Here is a 7,678-nt window from a genome sequence, read left to right as displayed (position 1 = left end):
CACACACACACACACACACACACACAGAGTCAAATTAACATTGAAGCACACTCACACATACATATGAATTACTGATATTAACTTTTCAGTGATGGAAGATTATTGTAGAAATTGTGGACAATGTTGAATGCTTTTATTCATGTTCATGAACTGATTGACACTTCCCTTGGTTTGTGGTTTTTTTGTTTTTTTTTCCAGTTTGACGTCTATCAATTTGAGCAATTGCCATTTGACGTTTGTGTCAGCTTACATCTTCACTCTTCCTAACTTGGAGAAACTGAATCTTTCTCACAACTATCTGGAGTCTCTCGTAGACCGCAGTAAGTGTCTGCAAGAATTTAATGGCTATTATTTTAATTCTATCGCATATTTTGATGGATGTCATGGCCTTCTTTTCAGTTTGAAATGTCGGACCTGCATTTATTTTGTGTGTCCTTCCTATCTGGTTTGTCGTGGGAATGTGTGATGTCAGGGGACATGACTCTTATTATTATTATGGGACAGTATAATTAAGGGAGAGTAGCACGCCTTTGATCGTGTGACATTCGAGAAGCGGGAAATAGGCCGGGAGACTTCTGACACACCACTCGGAGTATTTCAGCTCGCTGACGATTTCTTCGGCTCTCTAGGCATGATCAGAATGCTCGACTTTGATCGTGTAATGTAATGTTGGATTTCTCTGAAATTGATCAATTGTATGGTGCTGTGTATTTATTTCTTTTGAATAAGAACAATGAAGGGTGATTTATTTTTCTATCTTTTGCTTATCATTTCCGCTATTATTGATGTGGTAAAAAAGGGGTTGAGAGAAGAAGAAAAACTGAGTTGGACTGATATTTTTTCTGAATATACGTTTCTTGATTCGATTCTTTGCCGTAGGTGGTTTGTGGGTGCTCTGGTGTGGTTTGCTCCTTCTTTCCTATCAAACATCTATCGTCCTTATCTCCCCTCCTTCTCCGCCTCCGAACAGAACATATACAGCTCAACTTTCCCTTGAACAGAATAAAACCAGAACTTCCCCCAACATCACCTTTTCCACTGCACAGCCCTAAATGACATCAGAGCTACCCTTCTCCCTCCGAGACCTAACTTCGACAACACACTCTACGGAACATTACAGCAACTGCAGCAAACCTGCACTTATCACTACATGGCATTGGACAGAAGGGCGAGAGCCCAGATGTTGCTGGATCGATAACAACAACAACAACAACATCTCCCCTCCTTCTTTTTTATGTTTGTTACTCTCTTGTAACACCTCTAATCTTCTGGCGCTCATATAACCTTATGCAGTTGTGAGCGCCGTAAAACCTCTACAAAACAAATCTGAAATGAATCAATTGTATGGGGCTGTGTACTTATTTCTTTTGAATGAGAACAACGAAGGGTGAATTATTTTTCTATCCTTTGCTAAGGATTCTTTGCCAACACTAGCCTCCTATTTGGTAAGCTACTTTAGAACTTACCAACCTCCTCGTGTTCGCGTTCTTTGAGCTTTGTGGGGAAAAGAAAATTAAATTCTGATTGTGGGCAATTGGTGGGTGCTCTGGTGTGATTTGCTGCTTTTTTTTTACCAAATGTCCATTGTCCTTACTTTTCCTTATTACTTTTTTTCACTTTTTTATCTTCTTTTGCCATGTCGAGGAAATGCGGTTTTTTAAAACTTGGGCTGAATTCTGCAGCTTTTTCAATTGAGGTGTTGTAGTTTCCCGGAGTTCCTTTGGTTACTCTCTTGTAACACCTCTAATCTTCACCAGTTATATATAATAATAATAATAATGATAATAATAATAATAATAATGGTAATAATAATAATAATTTGAATAATGATAATAATAATAATAACAATAATGGTAATAATAATAATTCTTATAATGATAATAATAAATAGCATTTGTATAGTGCATATCCCCGCTCGACAGCAAGCTGTATGCGCTTTACACTATCTATATTACACTTATATGACGTATTTATGTTGCAAGTGCCATAAACCTTTTGCACCCCCCCCCCCCCTCCCGGTGGGCGGTGCCACTGACTGAAGTGTCTTTAGGCCATTCCCAAAGGGGGGGCATTTCTCGTTCTTATGCACAGTAGAATTGTAAATGGGCTGATTCAACCATGTCATGCTCATAACTGTGCCTGAACTACAACAGGGAACTGCTGCTTTTTCTTTCCTAATCCTTACTAACGTCATTTTTTTTCCTCTACTTCTTTTGTATGTTTGTCACACTCTTGTGACCCGCTATTTCCGGGGTGCCTTGATAGTCGAAACAGACTTTGTGCTGTTGAAGCTAGAGAGGGGAGCAGAGTAAGCCTGATTCCCTGTAAGGACTTCTCTGTTGACACCCACTTTTTGGCGCTCATATAGCCTTATGCGAGCGCTGTAAAACCTCTACTAGATAAAAAATAATTTAGAATCTCTTGCTAAGACTAAGAAGAAAAAAAATTCTGAAAGCTGACATCAGATTTGACATACTATTTTCACTACATCTTGTCGTTCGTGATCTATTTTTATTTGAATTACTGTGGAGAAACAATTGGTGTATCTAAGTCACCTCATCTTGGATAGACTCTAGCACTGCAGTTTTTATGGTCCTGGCTGGACAGGGTTAACCCTATCCGTACGCCCTGGGGTCATTTTGTAACCCCGGGGTTGTATTCTTCACATTTTAGAATACTTCTAGTGTGAAGATTTCTTTGAAACTTTCAGTATTTCTCAAAAAATCAATTTGACAGACTGCTATGCAAAGCGTACAGATCAGATTAACGAGTAAATTTCATCTATGGAAAGTGGTGGCACAGAGTTCCCCACATCGTATGGATGTGATAGTAAAACACGAAGTACGGATAGGGTTAAAGCTCAAACCTCGTCATATTGATATTTTCTAAGTGTTTTTCATCTGTAAAAAGGCATCATATCCCCATAATCAAAATAGTTCATTGACGTTTCAAGTGAAGGAGAAGGTAGAAGTGAATATTTGTTCAGTTTATCCCATAATTTTGATTTGCCACCTTGACTTTTTCTTTAACCCCCGGGGTGGTGCTACTGACTGAAGTGTCTTACTCTTATGACCCGCTATTTCTGGGGTGCCTTGATAGTCAAAGCAGACTTTGTGCTGTTGAGGCTAGAGAGGTGAGCAGAGTAAGTCTGATTCCCTGTAAGGACTTTTCTATTGATGCCCACCCCTTGGCGCTCATATGACCTTATACGGTTGCGAGCGCTGTTAACCTCAACTAAAACTAAACTAAACTTTTTTCTTTATTATACCTTTTCAGCCCAAACTGGAGTCGAGTGGAAATGTGGACGCCTGCTGTCCTTGGATATATCTCACAATTCGCTCGGCAGTCTTCCCGCTCAGTTTGGTGCGTGTGGCAGTTTGAAATCTCTGAAAGCCTCGCACAACAAATTGACTGAAATCTGTTCTCCATGGCAGTGCCCAATGGTGAGTCGTAAAACTTATCATGTGACAACTGCATTGATCTTGTTTGAGAAAGTCTGAGTGGGTGGTTGGTGGGTGCTCTAGTGTGGTTTGCTCCTTCTTTCCAATCCAACGTCTATCGTCCTTATCTCTCCTCCTTCTTTTTTGTGTTTGTTTCTCTCTTGTAGCACCTCTAATCTTCGGCACTTATATGACCTTATTGTGTTGCAAGTGCCGTAAAACTCTTACATGCTGCTGGCAATCGATTCGACCTGATTCCAGCACACATATCAAGGGAGATCACTGCAATAGCTTCCAAAGTGAGAAGAAATGGGTCAGTCATGTGACCACCCACGCCTATTCATGTTTTCTTCACGCACAAGAGTCACAGCCACTTGACCTCATTAACTGCCGTGGTTCGGCACATCGACTCTATACTCTAAAAACAAAATGGCTTCGCGAAATATCACTTTCGGCACTTACGAGACTTCTGCTGTGGAGAGCAGCTACGCTGATTTGTTTCATTTCTCAGTGGAATAATCTAAAGGGCCAAAGAAAGATGAGAACTTTTTGTCAAATATATTTGTCTAAATTCAGGAAATGAATAAATAAAACATCGGGCACCGTCATGGGGACATATCTATCTTTTTGCAGGTACTTGCCAACTTTCAACTCTGTAGCTGTCGTAGTTTTATGGGAAAAGTGAGACACGTTTTTCCAAGTTGCCAAATATTGTGTTATATTTCACTTCAGAAACACCTTGACCTTTGTCACAACTATCTGGAGTCGTTCCCACCCAGCGCGGACCAGTTTTGGAGCAGAACTTTGAACAACCTGGATCTGAGTCATAATCATTTGAAAGAGTTGGCAGCTAGCATTGTCAGGCTGTGTAAGTGTTGAGATCATCATCATCATCATCATCATCATCATCATCATCATCATCATCTATGGCTTTCACCCCTGGCAGGGTTTAAAAGGTATAGGCCACATACAAGCTCCTTCCATTTATCTCTGTCCTGAGCCATCCTTTCAAGCTCGTTCCAAGTGAGCTTCATCTCTTTCATGTCCCTTTCCACACATCTCCTCCATGTTTCCCGTGGCCTACCCCTGCCTCGTGCTCCCTGTGGGTTCCACTGCAGTGACTGTCTTGTGATGTTTCCGCTGGGCTTTCTTAAGGTGTGTCCCATCCATCGCCACTTTCTTAGTCCTATTTCTACTTCTATATCCTTTTGTCCTGTCCTTTCCCACTGCTCTTCATTTCTTATTCAATCCTGCCACTTAACTCTAAGAATACTCTTCATACATCTGTTGATGCAAGTCTGGACTTTATTCAGTACCGTCTTTGTTGTCTTCCAAGTTTCGCAGCCATAGAGGAGCACAGACTTGACGCTGGAGTTAAAGAGTCGAATCTTGAAGCGCAGTGAGATGTTGCTTGCTTTCCAGACTTTTGATGTGTTGAGATAAAACTCCTTTATTACTTATTTGGAAAATTAATTCTTCTTTCTGTGGGGTTATATAAAGAGTGTCATGGTTTGGGGTGGGTTCTTTTGGCTTTTGTTTGTCCTTGTCGGCTATCTTTGTCGAACTCGAAGTGATGAAGCATAGCTTTATTAACTCTTTGAACCCCATCGGATGCTGGGAGCGACCGGCGGTAATAACCCTGTTCCCCATCGGATGCTGGGAGCGACCGGCGGTGATAACCCTGTTCCCCATCGGATGCTGGGAGCGACCGGCGGTAATAACCCTGTTCCCCATCGGATGCTGGGAGCGACCGGCGGTAATAACCCTGTTCCCCATCGGATGCTGGGAGCGACCGGCGGTGATAACCCTGTTCCCCATTGGATGCTGGGAGCGACCGGCGGTGATAACCCTGTTCCCCATCAGACGCTTGGCGCATCCAGTACCAGTGACAACTCTTTCGTTTTATTTAGAGCTAGTTTTTGCTTGTTTTTTGGAACTATTCGCAAATCACGTTTTTTAGTAATGACTAAACCTTTGTTTCCGCTATTTAGAAGTTGGAGGCAAGTTTTGGGGGTTGAAATGAGACATAGTGAACTAGGTTTATGTGATTGCTGAAAAAACTCTGAGAAACGTTGGAAAAAAATTCAGGGCTTAAAGAGTTAACCTACCTTTGTCATGAGTATTTTCACTCCCAAATGACTTATAAAGTTTTTTGGTGTTTTTGTCTTTGATCCAGCCAAATTGACACGGCTGGATGTTTCTGACAACAAGATTCAAGATATTCCTTCGCCGAGCAACTGGAAATGTCCTCTTATTTTCTTGAACATGCACAACAATAATCTCGGAGCCACAAAGTCCCAGAATCAGCAGTCGAAAGTTTTGTCTGCGTAAGTATTTGGAATCCTGGTTTCTGTAATTGTGAGGCATTATGGTGGATCAGGCGCTCGTCAAAATAACGAAATCGGAGAACCAGGCATTTTTCTGCCAGTTAGGCAATTTTCATCAAAATTTTGGGTTTTTTTTGGCTCAACCCCTTTTTGTCCATATAAAAACATATTTCCACATGAATTTTACTGAAAAACGTTGATTAAAGGCACAAAATATGTCATTTTTCTGTTTTCAAGGACTCTTTGGTTTTGGAGTCAGGGGAGATATTTTGAGATAGTGTGGGTCTTCAGTTGAAAGGTCATGAACTATCAGTAACCTGTGTTTCTGGTGTAGTGGTTGGGTTTACTTGTTTACGTGTGTGAAGGACCAACATCACTGCACAAGGGGCATCCCCATAAGCGCTCCGTCCCCTGAAGAAGCACATCTCGAAGTGTGTAGATGCTGACGGTTCCAAGCAATAAGTGGTTAGTACTGGTTGGGTGCTTTGCCATGGCACGCAGAAGAACTTAGAGATGGACATGTTCCGACTGTAGAGACCCCAACACTGAGGACAAGGTGGGACAGGGTGTGACAGGGTGTGACAAGGTGGGACAGGGTGTGACAAGGTGTGACAAGGTGTGAGTAGTTGTGATGAGGTGTGACAAGGTGTTGTAACAAGGTGTTGTGACAAAATGTGACAAGGTATGACAAAGTGAGGTGGGAAAAGATGTGACAAGATGTGACAAAGTGTGACAAGGTGTGACAAGATGTGACAAAGTGTGATAAGGTGTTGTAACAAGATGTGACAAAGTGTGACAAGGTGTGACAAGGTGTGACAAAGTGTGAGTAGTTGTGATGAGGTGTGACAAGGTGTTGTAACAAGGTGTTGTGACAAGATGTGACAAGGTATGACAAAGTGTGACAAGATGTGACAAGGTGTGACAAGGTGTGATGAGGTGTGAAAAGATGTGACAAGGTGTGATAAAGTGTGACAAGGTGTGACAAAGTGTGACAAGGTGTGACAAGAGCCTAGATTGATTCTTGTGTAGAGGGAATTTTTATGGAGTATCTCAGCCTTTTTACTGGAACTTTGTGTCCCTCTCTGTAATGAATGAATGCTGCTATGAAATGTAAAAATGGGAATAAACTACGTTGCGAATGTTGAGATAACGATTCTTTTATATCTCAAGTATTTCCCCTTCTTGACACGTCACGTATTGTCTGTCTGAATTCACACGAGATCTTATTGTAAAAGAAACAACTATAAATCAGTTTTTCCGGCAGGTAGGCAAGAAAGAGGCTGTGTTTTCGTCTTCTTTGCAAGTTTTAATCTTTTTATAATGTGAGGGCATATGCAGCCCAGGGATGCCGAATCTCCAGTTTTTCCGAGTTTTTTCCTACACTTTCAAAGGAAAGGGGAATGGTAAGAGATATGTTTTTGTGTGCTCATTTAACGATTTTACAAGGTTCGTTTTAGGTGAGGTGTGATGTTCCGCTCATTTTCCGTTCAAAAAAAAAAAAATCATTTGGCATCCCTGGCAGCCGTCACATTCTCAGCCCGGGTCAGCCCGGGGCGGTAGGGTTGAAGCCCGCTTTTAAATTATCTAAATACCTATATTGTGTTGATGGGAGCGTAAATGTACCTGCTTAAAGAAAAATGTATTATTTTAACAGTGTTATACTGTCGCATTGTGACTGCTCTACTGATCATTTTCCGTTACCTTTTTGTCATAGAGAACAGCAGTAGTTCATTAGTCTTTCAACCTAACTTTTGCAACCTCAGTGCTTTCTTGTCGTATCTCCATTTTTTTAAACAGTGAAAACAGTTCGTAACAAAGAGTGAGCTTATAAAGAAGTCACATTTTCACTTTTTTTTAAAATACAGATTCGACAAGAAAACACTGAGGTCGCGATTTTCTGACGTGTGTGTG

The 7,678-nt window shown here is 41.3% G+C and overlaps 1 protein-coding gene across 3 annotated transcripts in view; it reads left to right on the top strand.

Annotated features, from left to right (window-relative positions):
- LOC101854118 (leucine-rich repeat serine/threonine-protein kinase 1) overlaps positions 1 to 7,678 on the top strand; it is a 64,175-nt gene that overhangs the window by 15,064 nt on the left and 41,433 nt on the right. For all 3 annotated transcript variants that reach the window (XM_005107575.2, XM_035972211.1, XM_013087632.2), the window contains exons 7-10: positions 199 to 320; positions 3,277 to 3,443; positions 4,173 to 4,308; positions 5,617 to 5,767. In XM_005107575.2, coding sequence (XP_005107632.1) covers positions 199 to 320; positions 3,277 to 3,443; positions 4,173 to 4,308; positions 5,617 to 5,767 — 576 coding nt within the window. The remainder of the gene's footprint in view (positions 1 to 198; positions 321 to 3,276; positions 3,444 to 4,172; positions 4,309 to 5,616; positions 5,768 to 7,678) is intronic.

The sequence above is a fragment of the Aplysia californica genome, unplaced genomic scaffold (assembly GCF_000002075.1).
Source record: "Aplysia californica isolate F4 #8 unplaced genomic scaffold, AplCal3.0 scaffold00613, whole genome shotgun sequence".
NCBI lineage: Eukaryota > Metazoa > Mollusca > Gastropoda > Aplysiida > Aplysiidae > Aplysia > Aplysia californica.
Note: the sequence above shows the minus strand (reverse complement) of the source record. Positions and strands in the feature narration are given on the sequence as shown.